The 20,268-nt window shown below is 32.6% G+C and overlaps 1 protein-coding gene across 1 annotated transcript in view; it reads right to left on the reverse strand.

Annotated features, from left to right (window-relative positions):
- The window catches only part of LOC128162913 (uncharacterized), a 35,079-nt gene extending 15,209 nt beyond the window's left edge, over positions 1-19,870 (reverse strand). The window contains exons 1-6 of the mRNA XM_052826332.1: positions 18,838-19,870; positions 10,515-10,535; positions 9,941-9,961; positions 8,305-8,322; positions 5,804-5,967; positions 471-618 (exon numbers count right to left, since the gene is read on the reverse strand). Of these exons, the coding sequence (XP_052682292.1) occupies positions 471-618; positions 5,804-5,967; positions 8,305-8,322; positions 9,941-9,961; positions 10,515-10,535; positions 18,838-19,120 (655 nt within the window). The 5' untranslated portion in view covers positions 19,121-19,870. The remainder of the gene's footprint in view (positions 1-470; positions 619-5,803; positions 5,968-8,304; positions 8,323-9,940; positions 9,962-10,514; positions 10,536-18,837) is intronic.
- Between the last annotated feature and the right edge of the window lie 398 nt (positions 19,871-20,268).

Genomic DNA, 20,268 nt, shown 5'->3' on the forward strand with positions numbered 1-20,268 from the left:
TTATACCTTTTTTAACACAAAAATGATTATGATGAAATTATATTTGTATTAATTATTAATAACAGAAATACGCTAGATAAACTACTAGTAGACCAATACAGTATATCCATATAAAACGGTGAAGTAATCGCTAAATATACAAGATTCACTAGGAATAATTAGAATCATTTTAACAAAAGCTTGGACTTTGGGTAGTCAAACAGCAATGTGACGTAGGCCTGCCTATTTCACTGCTGGCCACTCAGCCATGGCTCTTTGAAATCAACAAGATTTGTCTGACTTATGAGCTAAGACTACGCAATCAGTGCATATTTCGCCTGAAATCGCGTCATTTTTAATTTGTTTTGACGAAAGAAATAGATAGCTACGTCCAACCGAAAGTCCAAGGTCTTGTTAAAATGATTCTATAAACAAATGGCTGTTTTGCGAACCAACTTGATTGACTATAGATATCGTGATCTGATGTTTACCTAGGAACATTTTGGACATATCCTGGCTGAGGAAGCCTTGGATGTCTTTTGAATCGTACCCAACCGCCATCAAGGAAGCTGTCATTGCGCCTGCGCTGGCACCGGCAAACCGTTTGATCTGACTGATCATCCCAAGTTCTTCCAGAGCCTACAATAAACAAGAAGTGTTTCTAAGAAAGCCCATTATTGGTGACAAGTGAAAAATATATTTCATCTTGCGGCTGTTAAAAATTATGAGGACTGGAGCGTGGCAGCTCTCAGATGAAATAGTTATCTTACGTTGCACCAACAGGCTTCCGTATATCGCAAATTATTCATATTGATTCCTTTATATTATTTTATATCTACAATGGCTTTAGTTAGTATACATATTGTTACAGGCACCATGACATTTACGGTCAGGTTCTGAATGTTCAATGTTTCTCTATGCACGACGGAATTTTTCAGAAACAGGCTACCCATACACGTTGTAAAAGGTGATAACATAAAGAAAATAAGACAACAAATGCCTAGATATACGTATAAACTACGGTTGCTTGTAAATCGTTTCTTTTTCTATAGGACCTATATTCAAAACATAAGTAATTATTCAGGCGAGCTAAAATAATCTTTGATACCAATTTACGTAAAAATCTTCGACTCGATGAATTTTTTTACATTCTAAGAATCAAGTTTTTTTTCAAAAACTAATTTGTCACTTGAACGCAATCAATAATAACTATTCGATTTTTCTTTATAACGACCCATATTTTGATCAACTTCTCGGAATAAAAGTCCCAATCGTTTTTAAATTCGCCTTACCAATGATATGTGTATGCTTTAATAAGTTACACTAAAAGTACTAGAAACCTTCAATCACGAGCGATAACCGTACATAACAGAGACTGATATGAGTAGAAATTGCACATGATTACCAGTGGCGTAGCGCCCTTTACGCAAAAACGCAAGTGAATACACAAAATTTTGCAAAGCATAGGTCTTATGATTTGAGTTTCCTATTGTTTGCACGTAAACAAATCGTACTGAGACTCCACTGAATTATAATCTGCATATTTAGTATTCAGTTCTCATCGTGCAATTACTACGATTCCGGAAAATACCGTCAGTCTATACTTACATGTAATTTAAAGTCGGCGGTCGGGTGATTAAAATTTTGACAAAGTCACAATACATTGTGATAAACTTGATCAAAAAATTGTCATTTAGGTAAGTATGTTACGGTTTGAATAATAGACCTGTTTCAAAACGCCTATTATCTTTAGTCATATGCAATTGGTTTCCGCTGGGGTATCAGTGTTTCATATATAATTACACATTCTTTTAAAATTCAACATTTCCCTTACACATACAGTAGGTAAAATTGTAACATTTTTAGACAATATCTCATCAAAAGCCTGTAAATCTAAAAGCTAAAACCTAAAATCCAAGAGCAACGGGGGTCTTGCAAATTTTAAAGAAAATATTCGAAGAGTACCAGGTAAATAATGTTTGTCTCGGAATTCAGCAACTTTTGTTCATATTTATTGGAATCATAATACTTAAAAAATGTCATATTTTTAAGGCTGTTTTGTCATTTAAATAACATAAAATCCAGGAGATTCCGGGGGCTTCGCACCCTGGGCCCCCACCAGGGCTCTGCCCTGGACCCGCTGGGGGCCTCAAGGCGGCCCCCAGACCCCCTACCTTTTTTGAGTACAGTAAATTAAAAGGTAGCTACGCCACTGATTACTATAATTAAAACCGTTCATAAAAGATCTTACAGAATAAAGTTTTGGTCTTATTAGGTTTTCATATTTTACGAATAGTAATTTATAAACAGCAGCGCAAAGAAACTGTTAGAAAACTATTTATCATGCATAGCAATAAATGACTTCCGGAAAAAAACGATTTGTGTCAGCTGCGAGACGCGCTTCGTTGGAATTTATTTTAATACAAATATGCGGAATTTTAAAGACTATCTTTATTTACTTATGAGTGTTTTACCGACAAAAAGTTTCGCTCAGTCTGTCGGAGATACAATTACAAGCTACATTTAGCTGGAATTGGTTAATGATTATGTACATTGTAATATGAGCTATTCGTCCGGCTCGTCATTCCATGTACGAGTATTTCATGGTATGAGATAATGTGTCAAAATATTTAGGGTTCAGAATAGATGAACTGTAAGAAAGTCACAGATTACCTACACTCAAGCAAACAAGGTTTTATCATTGCGAGAGATTTTATAGCTGGGGGCCCAAGGCTGTTATTTTAATTTACGCGCAATACGGCGGAATTTTATCCCACTCTAAATGGTTAAACAACCATTTGTAGTAGATATTGATATAGACGTTCTGTTTCAAGAAATGGCTAAAACCTTAGACACTTATCTCACCCATCCCCCCACCCTCAATAAAATATCAAAATTCGCTTTATATTATCTCTTAATTATCTAGTACATGCTTTTTATGTTTCTCTTACATATATTATTGTGTACCGGTACATTGTCTAACAGACCAGCCAAACAGGGAAACATAGAAAAAATTCAGAATATGCATGTAGGAAACTTTTCACAATTGGATCTAGAACGTACATGTATTTACAGTCACAGCGCAAATTAAATTCTATATTTTCAATTTTCTAAGCATAGATACGTTAATAAAACTATTACAAATTATGCCATTTCTTTTTTATCACGGGGACGCAATTTAGCGATCTACACGTATACGAACTTTTTAAATGTCTCAATCGAGGTTTGGAGCATGCAGATGACTAACACATAATACAGGTGAAAACAAAAGGAAATGAGGCGCAAACAATCTGCACGTTCAACAAACAGAAATCATACGTTGCTGGGTGCAACATAGACGACAATGGATAAATAAAACTCGGATCAAAGCAAGGGTGAGGTTTCCGGAAATCACGATTAAAATTTTACATGTAGGATGGGAAATAAAAGAAAAACAGGTTTGATTCAAATCATAACCGGAAAGTATACGTATATAAAAATGTTTTATGTGGTTTTTGTTTGTCGCTTGTTTATTCTATATTTTAGAACCTTTAAAGCCCCATGATTCAACACGTCTACCTCATGAAACCCTTTTGATCTTATAATTGAATTTAAAGAAATCCCGGGTATGTATCATAGCTTGAGCGAAATATAGATTAAAGTTAATTATTCCGAGCAAAAGGTCGCCGTAAATAGGTCTGATGCATTTCATACAATGAGTAGTCAAATTCTATGCCCTATTTCGTTAATAAGACCATAAATTGCTTTTTCGGATCGCGTCATATTTTCAAAATTAAATGTTCGATGGCTGAGTGTAATTTTGGTATATTATCGTCATCAAACTGCGACTAGACCTCACTGTTAATATATATTTATTCAGTTTTAAGTATAAGCTTAATAAATGGGAAATAAGGATTCAAAAAAAAATTGTTCACCCTTTAGTTTCATTAATACCAATTTGCAAATAGAGAGATAATATTAGCATTGGATGTACGCGTAATCATTTTCATTTAAACGTGCTGGTTGGAGAGAAAGAGAGAGAGAGAGAGAGAGAGAGAGAGAGAGAGAGAGAGAGAGAGAGAGAGAGAGAAGAGAGAGAGAGAGAGAGAGAGAGAGAGAGAGAGAGAGAGAGGGGTGGGGTGGGGGGGGGGGGTTAAGCTCCAGCATATCCCAAACTACTACTGTATTTATATACATGTATGTAACGGTCTATTCGTCGAGAGACCGAGGCTAAATGAAGGCGGCAAAAGGACAAATCTGAGTGGAAAATATTTTTAATGAGTTCGTTGTTAACATTTGTTATCTTTCCACTACGTTAGTAGAGCAGTCAGATATTATACAATTATTTAATGCTTGAGCAGTCGATAGACCCGAATATTTTTCCCGAGGTGCAGGGAACAGCTAAGTATGATCAAAAGACCATACTGAGCTGTTCCCTACACCAAGGGAAAAAAGTTCTGGTCTATTGACTGTTCATGCGTTAAATAATTGTTTTATTACCTAATTCCGTTTTTAGTATTTTGTGTTTACAATTAATATAAATTACAGAAGGTTTTCATACCATGAAGATAAATTCTGAGAACAATAGTAAAATAAACATGATAAAGTTCTCTTTTAATTCTTGTAGCAATTTCACTTTTTCTAAAATACGTTGCTGGTCCAATAGATCGCAGTCTATGGACCGGCGGTCTAATAGATCGCAGTCTATTGACCGGCAGTTCAATAGATCACTTTCAAATCTGAATACATATACAAAATAGACGTAAATATTTAATTTGTAATAAAACAACAAAATCCCTTTGATTAGGTAATAAATGCTCATATGGCATTAATGTTGACAAAGCAAAACCCCAAAGGCAATACATGCATACTTCAGGAGGCTATGTGGTCAACAAATTCACCATCAGATCTTCTTAAATTTTTCAGATATGATTTGTTTAGTTGTAAACTAATATTTAGTAAAGAAAATTCAAAGTATTTTACTTTTTAAATTTTGATTTTTTTTTTATATTTTTATATAGAGCTCTTCTTATAAAGGAGATGTAAACAGTGTAAAAATACCCACGACCGTTGAGCCCTCTTAAAGATTTTCTGCCGGTACATGCATACCTACAACGCCGTATTCGATTTATATGTTCAAAGAAATATCTCTTTCTCAGTTATATTTAATGGTTTTGAAAAGATAACAAGTCTGTACCCCATTTACTCAATTTAAAGCTTTTAAAACATAAAGAAAAGAAACTTTGGTTAGATAGGTGTTTTCAAATTTGTCCCTGGATTTCAAAATATCAAATGACACAACATATTCAAACAATATAAAAGCTTCTTTAAATTGGTATTTCTCTTTGAGAAATGCTTCTCGGATTCTATTAATTATACTGTTTCTTTTTTTTTCAAATTCACAATTCTATGAATGTTGACTCGTTTAAAACAGATTAGATTCCGTAATGATTTTGGCTTTCTATGTCTATTATCCAGTGCACATATTAAGTATTCTTCTCTCAAAAATAAGAAATTAAGGTCCAAGTTGAGTACATGTAATTACAGGACTGAATATCGAAATACACTAGGCACCGTATATGTCGATTAACAAGGACATAAGACATACCGAACTTTGGGTTCATATGAAAAAAAAAAAGATATCATCGATAGAAATTAACATTTGTTTTTAATTGAAAAGCATCAATTTTTCTCCTGTAAAATGCACTTGCGACAACGGGTTCATCTATTTAACAACTGTTCCAGTTAATTCGACAACCGAATTTTTTATATAGATACCATTTCAACGCAAGCAGGTATTTTTTCACCCCTTGAAAACTGATTATCTAGAGTACTCTCCCCTTACCCTGACAGCACCGCAGTATGCAAGTCCCTTATTGCCGCCTCCTTCAAAAATGAGGTTCTCAAAGGGGTAACTGTGGTCTTTTGGGTTAATTTCCATGGCTTTGATTTCCATTTCGTTTAAAACAGACGGCATTTTCTTCAGTTTCCGGTGGTGGTTGTATACACCTGAAATTAAGATAAAAAATTAAAAACAATCATACAAATCGAATAAAAAAAAAACAATATAATAAACCTGTGATGAATCGTGAGGAAAGACTTGTTTCAAAATTGTTCAATCTTAAATAAACACCATTTCAATCAATCATAACTGTTTATATTTATTTAACTTGATAGGATGACACAATATTTGACAATAAATCGTAACATTGTGACCATATGATCTTAGTAAGGTAAGTTTTAGTGATTGTATATTAGAATAAGACAGTATGACATGCACACTGATTACGAGAGAGAGAGAGAGAGAGCGAGAGAGAGAGAGAGAGAGAGAGAGAGAGAGAGCACGCATTTCTCATCAATTTAGATTTGATAGAGAACACATGTTCGTAACTAGATGTTAGATACATAAAATTATAGATTATTAGAAGCATTCTCATGGCCACTTTTTATTTGCCATTTTAATACATAGCATGGTTTGATTATCTACAGTAGTATATGATAAGTTCATTGCATATTACGCTTTAGATATTCATATCAATTTGGTTTTCATTGGTCACTTGTCCTTGGCTTACATGTATACATTGCTGAAATACCGGTAATTTTAGATATAAAAGGAGTCTGTTGTTTGGAGTATTATGAATGCATGAGATTAATCTAACTGTTACATGTATATAAACTTTTAAAATTGCACAAATATATGGAAGAAATTTAAACAATTTGCATTTTTTTTTCAGGGGGGGGGGGTATTTCGATATTTACGTTTGTATATTTTGCTTTTTTTATCTACCGACAAATACTAAAATACAGGTATCGAAAATACAACTGCTGGAACTTAATTAATTGAATCGTGCAGTAAAAAAGAATTTAAAACGCTTTTTTATTGTGATAAATCAAATGTAAACAATTAATGAATAAAAAGGATAATTTAACATAATTTATCATCATAAATCAAAGAAAAACATAGCACTGGAAAAAGAATTAGTCAATAAAATTGTCAGCCATGATAAATAAAATTGTGGCATTTTTTTATGTATGTGTACAATGAAAAAAAAAATCGAATGACTGATGAATTTATTTGAATAATTTGAAGCGTATCTACGATATTAGTAAGTTAAATGCAAAGATTATATTAAAACAAAAACTGTCTTGCGAAATATAGAAAATTTAAAACCTGACATCAATTACTAGACTTGCATTACACAGATGCATCTCGGCCTCAAAATATATAATCAAAACATTATTTCAGTTTACGTATAAATACATCTTCCTGTTCATGACGAAAATAGCGGATCATAAGCCACCTTAAAAGTTAATATCGCAGATTTCTGGGTTTTTTAATGAAATCTTGCATTTGATTTACTGGTGATATGAAGACACATTTCTTAGATTTGCTGTTATGTTTTGATAATGCTTTAAAAAATCTCGTAAACTTGTCGCGATCGTCCAAAGTTTGAAACATCAGTATTATAATTTTAACTTCGAAATTATATATATTAATAATGTCTGCCAAAAATGTCCTCGTGTTTCTACGAAGTGTTAAATATAGATAAATGAAACAGAGCGAACCCTTTAAAGTTTTGCATCTATATCTTAATACATGCTTTGTGTGTGCGTTTATTTTTTTTACGTTTATCTCAACCTTGATGTAAAAAGTCTGTCAATAGATTCATCACACCTCTTTTTTTTTTAATTCCACACCTAGACATTCACCTGTTGGTAATTTAAATATATCTTTCATCACTTTTAATCGGAAATTCCAACAAAGTCGGCGTTTTAACCTATTCAATTAAGATTTAAGAGTCATTTCAACCCAACCCTCCATTAAAATTAACAGGTATGTTGAACTGTAGTCAAAGTAGTAAGTAAATATAGTAGTAATCGACGAAATATGCAAACACGTTGGCGTCAAATTCATTCATCCATTCATTCATGATCGTAACATAGAGTCATCGTCCCAGAATTTGAACTTTGAACTTTTCGGTACACAAAGAGAGAGAGAGAGAGAGAGAGAGAGAGAGAGAGAGAGAGAGAGAGAGAGAGAGAGAGAGAGAGAAGAGTATTAATATATAATACTACTATATTTATAGTAGTACATAGGTAGTAATGGTTGAATTGTACAGTAATGGTAGTACATGTACATTCGTGGAGTAGTTAAACATGCACATATGCATGTGGCAATATAGGTAGCAATGACAATGGTGCATGTTACATAATACAGACTTTTTAGAGAACTTCACATATATATGTAGATTACTTGGTTCGAATAATAGAAATATAGATTATGTGCAAAACATGTATTAGTTTGGTAGTATACATGAACAAACTAGCCAAGGGCCAGATATTTACCTCTAAATTTCACAGCGGCTGCAAATAATTCATGTAAGAAAATAAAAATAAAATTATAATATAATAATTACACTAATAAGTAATATTTTTTAAACACCAATAACACACAAAATTTCGCCAAGTTCACACAGAATAAAAGTATAAATAGTTATGTGTATGCAAAGGCTACTGTGAAATATGTAAATCTATGACACTTAATAAAAATATTATTTCGAGGTTAACATACTTAATTCAAAAATATATTTTATTTCAAAACAGACACAGTCTGCTTATAATTTACTTATTAAATAAATGTTAGTTTTCCTACAAAAGAGACACACATCAAACGGAGAAAAGTAAGATCCATTTCTACAAGACCTTAGACTTTTGGTAGGACGTAGCTACGTGTATATCTATTTCTTGCGTCAAAACAAGTTAAAAATGATGCTGGATTCAAGCTGATTTCAAAGAGCAATAGCCGAGTGGCCAACAATGAAATAGACAGGCTTACGTCACAATACTGTTTGACACATCTACAGAAAGTCCAAGCTCTTGTTAAAATGGTTCTATACAACACTGTTGTCTATGTCTGTGAATATTACTAGTCCTGCTGCCTGCATTGCTCGCCTTGTGCGTTTTCAAAATTGTAAATGATCACGTTGTCACACACAAGTAAAACATGTGACATTGAAGTAGCAGTGTAAAAATCGTGCTAGCAAACAGACTGCAAATGTTTGCAAATTTCACCCAGCTTTTCTGCGATAAACGCAAAACCATGAATTTCTGTGAAAAAGGATGGTTTTTTGGGGAGTGTTCATGACTCTCTATTTTTACTGTTAATATCGTTTTTAATCTTTCACATAATTTATATGTAGCAGTATTGGACACAGACAAACAGACAATGTTTGAGCGGAAAAAGATGACAATACAACAGACTGTGCTCTATAGGGTTATCAAAGGTTACTACTACATTATAACTACTGTAAAAGAAATCAATTTTTGTAATTCAAAACGTTAGAAGTTGGATCCTACTACGCTATATGTTAACAAAAGTTTTCAAAAGAAAGACTTGATTATTAACATAAAAAATATTTTGCGCTGCTGGATGAAAAATGTGAACACTTTCTTTCTTTTGCATCACATCAATAACCAAAAACTCAGTTTTTCGTATAGCTGGTAAAATGTGTAAAGCAATTTAAAAGTTTGTATTATCAAAGTAGATTCATCAAAAGCCAAAAAATGAAACAGGTTCTGTTCAATCCAGCTCGGTGGCATGTTTATTCATATTATGACTCTGATCGCTGACAAATTATAATCAATAACTAAAGGTAATGAAAAAAAAATGTTATGCCAATTTATACATAAATCTTTGAAGGGCACCGGTCATACACATAATGATATTTATGAGGATTTACAAGACCCTCAGTAGGTTTGTAAAGATTGGATTGATTCTGTTAGTTGCAGAGAGAGATCATTAAAACATACATGTGCATGAGGTGCGTTTGATATACATGTATACATCAAAGGGTTTGACCATTCGGACCACCCTCGGCCATTTTAATTTCTAATAAGCAACGGAAAGGGCGAGGTGATCCGAATAAGGTTTTGAGGATTGAGATTCCGAGTGTGCAAGGAGACAAAGAGAAACTGGCTTTACCTCGTAACCTAGCAACATAAGCTACAAAATGAAGAAAAGTACAGGCTAGCATGAAGAGTTTTTAAATTACCTTTTTGTACATTTTTTGCATTCCATATCAATAGTTGCAGATATGCATGCATATGAACGTGTTACATGTATATGCATTAATACGTGAATATTGTATCACACGCTACATTTTCTTAAAATATTAAGGGTCAAGTTTTGTTGTTGTTTTTTTAATAACTAAAATATAATTGCTTTTTTGATTCATATTTGATTGATCTTGCATGTAAGTTATTTCAAATAACAAAGTGATATACATATCCGAAATGTCATTAATGAAGGGTTAATTTGGGGTTCATACCTGAATTTTTCGTGCTTTTTTGAGTGTTTTTTTTAACAAGATATTTATATAAAGGTAACATGATTTGCTTCTGAATTTTTATCAAAATTATTGGAGTTGTTGTTCTTAACTTAAAGTTATCGAGAATCAAAGGAGAAATTGACAAGAATGAAAGACAAAATAAAATGATAAACGAACGTGATTTTGTAATGTCACTAATAGCTATATCTCAGAGTGAGAAAATGTTACCTCGGACTTTTGCGACATTTACTGCAAAGAAAAATAACGTAGTGACTGCAAAGCAACAAAATAAATCAACGATGCGTATATACCATCTAAAAGCATGCGTAGCTATTCAATCAATTAAAAATTACAAAATAATCAACAAAAATTAAACCATTAACGCCGTGGCTTACGTGCAGTGAAAGCCAATATCCTTCTAATACGTGTTCTATCAATTATAACAAATAACAATTAAAAGCATGCGCAGCTATTCAATCAATTTCAAATTATAAAATAATCAACAAAAACTGAAATGATTTTTATGCAGTGAATGCGTGATGAACAGACATTATCATTCCATCAATAAATCATATATTAGTAGCCAAGTTTTTATTCTCCAAAGAAATAATCTGATAAGCATAAATGCGATCGAATCACAAATATTTATAGATTTATTTTTCTTCTTTCGAAATATCTGCTTTTTCCTAAAGGTTTTTCTTGAATCATTCTCTCTTCTGTATGAGTATAGGTTATACTGTTTCTTTCCTAGCAAACATTTACTTTAGCATAAAAAGCACTAAAATGCCTTTTAAGATGCTAATTTAATAAAATCAACTGCCATGGAGTTAGACATAGGAGTAAATTAAGAGTAATGCATTAAAACATCAAACTGTCTTTGTAAAAAATAATTGCGAGATGAAATACGAGATCGTTTTTTTTTTCATTTGATACTAGTAACATGTACAAATATACGTCCATGTTCCATGAAAAAGACCATGGTCAATTGATTTTAGTTTGGCTATTTGACAATCACAAGTCACAACAAGGAAACACAAGCAAACAAACAAAACTCTCTCTCTCTCTCTCTCTCTCTCTCTCTCTCTCTCTCTCTCTCTCTCTCTCAGAACTTGATCGAGGTACCTAAATTGAAAAAATATACTGTATTAATGCTAATAATAACAGCACAATGCAAAACTGTTTGCCTTGGGTTACACTGGGTTAATCGTATCAGAAAGAATATTTCATTTTATTGTCATTTTGAATTTACCGGGTAGCAGTAAATACAAAATTTACAACATGACAATTTTGAATTTACCGGGAGGCAGTATCTACAAAATTTACAACTGTCTTCGAAATGCCATTGGTAAATGTAGTATTTACTGCCACCCGGGACAATTGTCATGTTGTAAATTTTGTATTTACTGCCACCCGGTAAATTCAAAGTTTACACCATGACATTATGCACTTCCAGTGTTTACCCATTGCATACGTACTTTTACCCTTTCAGACAAATTTTCATTAATGGCAATTCTATGCATAGATCGACACTGATGCCCTTTACACGTATTCATAAGCCATGTAATATTGATAGCAGTTCATAATCTAGCAGTTAATATAGCAGAGTTATTACTTCCGAGAGTTTGACACTAGGGAGTCATATCCAATATGTTTAAGCAATACAGCAAGCTTCAAGCAACGCACGGGCGTCGTTAAGAATTTTGCAGTCTTGTATACGTATGAACATGTACATGTATACGTTCACTTTGCTTTTAGAGAAGAATTGGGGGTGGGGGGGCGGTTAGTGGGTGAATTCTACGACAGAAATTCTTGTATCTATCACCGCCCTTTTTAACGCAAATCTAAAAACAAGCTGCATGTAAACTGCAACATACATGTATTGAAATGAAAATACTGCGGCCTTTAGCTAAAAAAAAAAACCCTATCAAGTTCAAGAGTTTAATATACAATTTGCTCGGAAGAGGTATCATTTACATTTATAATGTAAAAAAAAAATAATTGAAGTAATCGATTAATAATCGATTACATGCTATATTGTAATCGATTACAATCAATTACATTTTAAAGTAATTGTGTCCGTGCCCGAGTCTGCGTACATGTAGTTCTATAATCTTCCATAAGAAAACATAAACTAGTAGCATGAGAATGATTTCGCTCCGTCTTGTTTGCTACACGTATTAATAAATAAATACTTTTCCTAATGATTTATCTGTTTAAAAAAAAAATAGAACTCACAATTTAACACGACATTGAAAAAAAAATCAGAAAGGAAGTGTTTGCATCAATATTCTCTGAACCTCTGACTAATTGTCTGTTTGGCGTGTATGGGATAGATATTGTGTGTGCTCTGTTCAATAATTAACGTAAGTTACGGTACGTATGACCCTCCAGAGAAATCTCTCCCTTCGCGATGATTAAACAAATCTTGATGAGCATCATCATATTGTTAGATATACAGAAGAGGTACTTATTGTATTAAAAAAAACATTCTGAAATGTCCATTTTTTATAACATAACGTAATGCTATCATGTGTTAATCAATTTATTTGATTGTTGAAAGGCTTGCACACTATAATATGCAATAGTTGGTCAACATAATACTATGGAAACCCTACCACGTACATGTACCTGCATGCATCTGTATGTATGGTTGAAATAGGATGAAACCTGTATTTTTATTAAATTGAAATCTGCATGAAATTGACGAATTAATAAATGGTGAAAGGGTTAAGCAAAAAAAGAAACGAATCGTATAGGCTAATAACAAATTGGAACTTTTTATCATTTTTTTTTTCACATAACACTGCGACTTGGAAAGGACCAGAAATACGTATCAAAAAGAGGGAGGGGGGGGGGCTTGTGGTCGGGAACACGGGGTTTTACCAAATTCAGATTGTTGTAAATAATGGTGAACGGTATCAGACCGGAGAATTGTGTTTACATAGGCACGGAAGAATACCGGTAAAAAATCGTATATCAGAAGACATTATAGCAGTTTCAATGTGAATTTAAAATGATTTATGGGTGTCTGGGGTAGAGTGGGTTATGCAACACTGTCCATCGACGACAGACAGTTTATCTCGGGGATTTATTACTGGCATGGAGTGTGTGGCGATCTCAATTTCACGGAGAGAAGAGATAATTATAAATTGTTTCATAAATATCTTCAACCAAATGGACAACAACTGTTTCCCTTTGGCCATAACACACGCACAGACACAGCAGGTTGCCAAGTTACTCTATACATTTGTATATACTGTGTTAATGGTTGAATGTCGTGTATATGGGTCATTATCAAAATATGCAGACTTTTAAAATATGTAAAACATGAGAAAATTATTGCAGAAAAAATTACTTTGATTGCAAAAAACACATTTAACAAACAATGAAGTATAACATCTAAAAATTTGCAAACATTGGAATCTACCATTTGGTTGATAATTAGACTAAAATTTAATGAACTGTGAACATTTTGTCAGTGGTGTAACAGGCATATAGTATAGGAAAAAATTCTTAAATAAAATAAAATAATTCTTTTAAAATGATGGACATAAAGTTTATATCAACAAACTTCATTTAAAGTTATTAGAATTAGATAACAGAAAATATTTGACACATTTACATAGTGACCAACATAACATTTGAGACAAAGTCTTGATGTTACTCAACAAATTTTTAATTTGAGCATTAAAAAGAACACAACTTGATTTTTCTTTTAATGGAGCATAAAAAAGACATTATTGTAAATGCACTGGTGTTTTCAAATATACATGAATCATTGTCCGTTAATTTTATTTGGAGAAAAATGTGCACGTTACACCACTGATTATTATGTTTTACCACTGACTAAAAGTTACACCACTGACCTAGCGATAATAAATAAGAGATAAGCGTGTTAAATTTTGTAAAATAAACTAATTTTTATTTTTGATTGCATTTAAAACATGATTAATTTGATCTTAAATAAAAGTTTTTGTGCCTCCTTCTTTTATAATCTGAAGATAGACACACTGTTACACCACTTATAATCAGTGTTACACCACTGACACAAAAATGGCATGTAGATGTTTTTTTACATGAATTCACTCATTCTTTGATGTTATATTTTTTACTATTGACATCCACACACTTTTATCCACCTTGTACCGAGTTCGAACTTTCTTCGGCTCATCAATCTCACAAACAACATCTTCAATACTATACCAGCTCATATCAATCATACACTTTGGATAATACAATTGAAATTTCTCCAATTTTCTCCAAAATCTATGCATACAATGCATTTACACTTCCTCTTTGTCTATATATGTTTTTGAAGCTCAGCTAGCATTTGTTACCTTTAAGTATTTGAAAGATTTTAGTATAACATAATAGGGAATGTGAAATGTCAGTGGAATAACATATATTATTGTACACTATAAGTCATTAAAAAATTTGATTTTTTAATAAAAATATGATGTGGATAATTTCATTTCTTTATTAGAATAAATTTGTTTTTACTTTTATCTTTTAATCAAGTATTTAAATGGGTAAAACATAATTAGAGCATACAAAATGTCAATGGTGTTTCAAATAATGTCAATGGTGTAACAGGTCTCATTTTCCAGATTAAGAAAACACAATTGCAATTAAATAGTCAAGCTTTCTTTATTGTGACAGTGTCTAACTTGTAAAATTGATAAATAACAATTGTTCAAAATGCTCAAAATGTAAATGAAATGGAAGAAAAAGTAAAATAATTAAATAATGTCATTTGGTGTAACAGTTTTTTCAGTGGTGTAACAACAATTTTTGGTTACACCACTGACCGTTATACCACTGATGTATCCATAGTAAATGTAGCAGTATGACCCAAGAGAACAGTTACTACACGAAGCTACATAGCCTATGTTATAATGTGATAAACATTCATCATTTATGTGAAAAACTTTTTTGTTCTTTCATAATAGAAAACCTTAAATAGCACGTTATCCCACTGACACAGTTTACATTGTATTTTTCGGAGCATACTAACATTTTCTGCCATATTTTCTATCACAATGATGTCATCACTGATACATTAATCTTTTTAGTAGCAGGGAATGATGTCACTATGATCTGGGGGATTCCAACTGTAGTACAATATTATTTACTTGATGTATTTTAAGATATTTTTATATAATTTGCCTTGTAACACCAATGACAAAAATTTTTTGTACAAGCATATATCTCATCAAATTCATTGTTTTTAAAAAAGAACTTGTTAAGGAGCATAGCAGAAATTAAAATATGAATGTTGTTTTGAAAATTAACGGCGATATTTGGAATAAAACATCAATATTATTGAAGATATTGTAGGTTAAAGACGTTGGAAAAATTTAATGACAACATAAATTCACTGAAATCTCATAACAAATAATATTTTTTTTATACTTTAAGCAGTAAAATTGTCGATTTATTTGTTCAACAATATGGGTTTAAGTTTCTAAAATCCAATGGTACTGTATATATTCCCCAGAACATTATTTTTCCCCCTTTAAACTGACACTGACACAAAAGGCTGCATATTTTGATAATGACCCATATATATATATATATATATATATATATATATATATATATATATATATATATATATATATATATATATATATATATATATATATATATATAGAAAACTTAAATGAATAAAAACACAAAGTCCGAGTAAAACATAAGCGCTTTCATTTTTATCTTCAGATAAAAATGAAAGCGCTTATGTTTTACTCGGACTTTGTGTTTTTATTCATTTAAGTTTTCTATATCTTATCCGACCACTGTGAATTTTTTCTGGATTTACCTATATATATATATATATACATATATATATATATATATATATTTATATATATATATATATATATATATAGACACGAGCTTGCATGTTTTTAGTAAGAAGTATTGAATTATATACGTTTCCATGCTATAGATGCAAGTCGGTAGCTCTACAGGAAAAGCTGGGTTGACATGCAGAACAAGTATGTCAACCAGAATTTGCCGCAGAGCTACATGTCTGCAGCTACTATATGGGGCGTCAATGGATGAATGTTGTATGTAACAGTGTTTTATTATAGTACCTAAATTACCTGGTGTTCAATACTATAGCTGCAATTCTGTAGCTTTACGGAAAAAGTTGGGTTTACATGCCGTGCATGTGTTTTTTAACCCGAAATTTCCACGTAGAGTTACAGGACAGCAGCTATCCATTATACTCAATAGTTATGACATCAATAGTTGAATATATGGGCCTGTTTCTGATACTTAAGTACTTGAAATTAGGTTCCCATGCTACTGTCAAGTGATACTTAATAGCTACTGTATATAGTCTGTCTTATTAAATGAAATAAAAAGTAAACAGTTCGGCGTTCCCGATATTAAGCCGCCACTATATACAGGAAATGAATAATTGTCTGTTCATATCTTAACAATATTAAATCTTAATTTGTCACGACCCCCCCCCCCCCCCATCCCTACTCCGGAAGGAAAGAGGGGTTTAAATGACCGACATGGCTACATGTAAATAATAAATATCTTTGTTAAAATTTCATATAGGAAATACTGTAATAATTATCTAGAAGTTATAGAACAATGTTCCTGTTGATGTCGGGGCCGCTATTATGTGAATGTCCTTATGTGTGTATGTAAAATTGCAATAATTGAATGTAGTAGCGTTGCATTTTTTATCTAATTGTATGACAATTATTTAGTTCATTTACATGAAATTCATGTCGAACGAAACATAATTCGTTTTATGAAACCGCATGTTTTCCACGACTTGTACAATTCTGGCCAAATTTGGGGACACGCAGTTATCTTTAAAAAAAGTGACTAATGTTTAAAATAAACAATGTATTTCTATTTAAGTATACCTGACTCTACTTAATATTACGACATGTTAACAGTTTAAATCTGAAACAATCACAAAACGAAGGGATCCCTTCCTTCTATTTGATCGAGAGATTTAAAAAAACAAAATCAAAGCTATCTATCGACTCCAAGTGTCCATGAGCTTGAAGTCAAGGTCTAATACATTCTTTTAGTAAATAGTCACTCCATCCTAGCCAAAAATAGCCAAAAGCTGGACCTTGGAGCTCAAAATGGACGTTATTGGAATAGCCATAAAACGTGCTATGTATACAAACGCTAAATGTAGCTGAAGGGCAAATTCCAGTCTATATTCAATATATAATCAAATTGATGGTTTCCTTATCTGAACACTGGGACACGCTCTCCATTTAATTTCATTTTATTTACTGAGTGTAGCGTTGCACAGAATAAGTAAGGGACGTTTGTACATGTATGTGTCTGGGTCTTGGTGATTGTTTTGGTTCCATTTTTGCCTCCCGTTCCGTTCATCCAATTAGTTCATTTTTATTTAAGAGTTTTATTTCCTTAACTTATCTTTAGTGAAGTTTTACCGTATGTCGAGTGTACTAAAATTAATGCATTTCCTATACACATATGTTGTTTAACTTTTCATTTTGTTTGAATTGGGAAAGGGGGGGGGGTGAAAATTTCGGTCGTTGATATTAAACATTACGAAAACATTGGGACAATGTCAGTGAAGTTGAGTCAAGATTGCAATTAGAGTGTACAGCAACACCTTAAAATTAGAAATAAAGGTAGTTTTAGATATTCTGCCCGACAGAGCATTTAACATATGTTTTAATGCTAAACATTTATGCATCTATGAGTAGCAATTTGCGTAACGATTAAAAGCCACGGGGGTTATGTTATGGAAGTTTTGGATTTTATTAACAGGCGTGTAATATCAAGGGGGCTTCTTAAGAGGGATTCGAATGTTCAATACTGAGTCTAAATTACTCGTGGGGAGGCAAGGTCTTCATCAGATGATGAGTCTTGGACTTTATAACGTAAATAAAATGCATTCATAGTTGATTGTGTGCATTAAATTCCCCGCCTGCTACCGTTTAATTAGTTCTTGTCTGTTAATCTGTCTGTGTGAATAATCCTTTAAGTATAGCTCCATGTTTAAATTCTAAGGGTTTTCACATGTCAAGCAGGACAGTTCATACATGTACATGCCTCGATGAAGATTTTGGTTATTCGTGTGTCAATTAACTCCAACACCCACTCACCCACCCCATTCTCTCTCACACAGTCACATATATATAACGGTCAATTTCACTTCCTATCCAATCGACTACTTGCTTCGATGGTTCGCAGTATGCCCTGGGGATGTTGTTTTATATGCATTGATAAAAAAGAATGCCCTGTTGAGGCAAAATTCCATTACATTTATTTATGGGAGCTGGATGGTCAATATATCTACCATGACCTTTAAGATATTTATTTTTAAGCTACATATGTAAAAAACAAATATTTATTCAGCAAATATTTCATTTATTATAGCCTTAAAATTGTAATAAATCTTATAGCTATATAAAGAGCTCTTTTTCTTTAGGAGACCATTAAAGTCTTTAAACATGGTTACGACCATCCAGCCCTCTTAATTACATATATACATATTAAACAGATTAAACCTCTAGGATTTATGTGTAATGTAACCCACCTTTGGTTCCTTTGACGGCCGAGTCCACCTCATCTAGATCATCGTCGTCATCTAGTTTGAACTGTTCGTCAATGTAGCGGTTCCTGGACTCCAGAATTTCCTTCTTTCGGATATCCCCGGGATCCTTCCAAGATGGACCAGCAACCGAGTTCCCCATTTTCCTCAGAACAGAGAAGAATCTTTGGAATCCTTTCCGGTACTCTATGCTGTAAAATTGGTCCAAAATATAAGTTAACAGTGTCACGAAGGACATGAAGAAATCGTTTATCCGGAACCAGTCCATCTTTACAGGGTTTTTTTTGGTGATGAAAAGACGTGGTAGGGAGGGGTGTTGAGATTTCGTTGTTGTAACTTCTTTTTTTTTTTTAAGTTCCAAGATAACCCGATCACCGAGTAGTGTTATTAATACTGAACACAATACACGTGCACAAAAATCGATCAAGTTTGGCCAAAGTCCTTATAAACTGTGGTTAATCTCGTTACTTTTAATGATATCACGTCTTTCCGTTCGACGGTTATATAGCGATTGATCCTAGACACACGGTTTTCTTTTCCCTCTTTTTTCACCACATCAGTCGATATTTCCGTAACCTTCTCTCATGCTGTTTTAGGAATATATACAGACACACTATGTCTCAACCGAACCATTTACATCGCACTCACTATAGACCGGCGTTGCATTTTGGGATGAACAGAAGTCATGAAATCCAATTAAAAGACTCAATTATTCTTTTTTCTCTCTCTCTCTCTCTCTTTCCTTACTCGACTGAATTTACTATTTTTAACACTTGTCACCTTCAACGAAAATTTAAAACGTAGCACAAAATCACTGTGTATATACCGATACGTTTGCCCTATTACACGGGCAGACGAACTTCACACCTGGAGGATTTGAGCCAGATTTAAGTTAATCCAATAGAAAGTATATGACTTCGCGGTGAATGTTTTGGTTCAATTGAATTAATCTCCTCACTGTTATTTACAAAGACCTCACCACGAGCATTTGCAATTGCGTGAATGAAAAAATCTTACCACATTTAACTTATTTACATATATATTATAATGTGATCTTTGAATATTCATGATTTGACAAGAAAGACAACTTCTGCTTGTTCGATGAGTCTATACTTCAGCATTAGTTACCGAGCGTTTTTCTTAAAAGGCTATAGTCGGTTATTTTATTCTTTTTGAAATAATTGGGGTTTTTTTTCTTAATTATTTGAAAAGAAAATAGTTTACATGTAACGAAGTGTATTTGTTTCATTAAAAGTTTAAAACTTATAAATTGCAATTTACATTCATTTTATTATGTTTGAAATTTTTAACTTTTAATCTTCGTGAAAAACATTTCGGTGTATTTTAATACTTTTGGAACGTTAAAACGAATTTAAGACGGCCCGATATAATAGGTGGACCAGCTCTTAAAAGTAA

This window comes from Crassostrea angulata, chromosome 9, assembly GCF_025612915.1.
Source record: "Crassostrea angulata isolate pt1a10 chromosome 9, ASM2561291v2, whole genome shotgun sequence".
Classification (NCBI taxonomy): domain Eukaryota; kingdom Metazoa; phylum Mollusca; class Bivalvia; order Ostreida; family Ostreidae; genus Magallana; species Magallana angulata.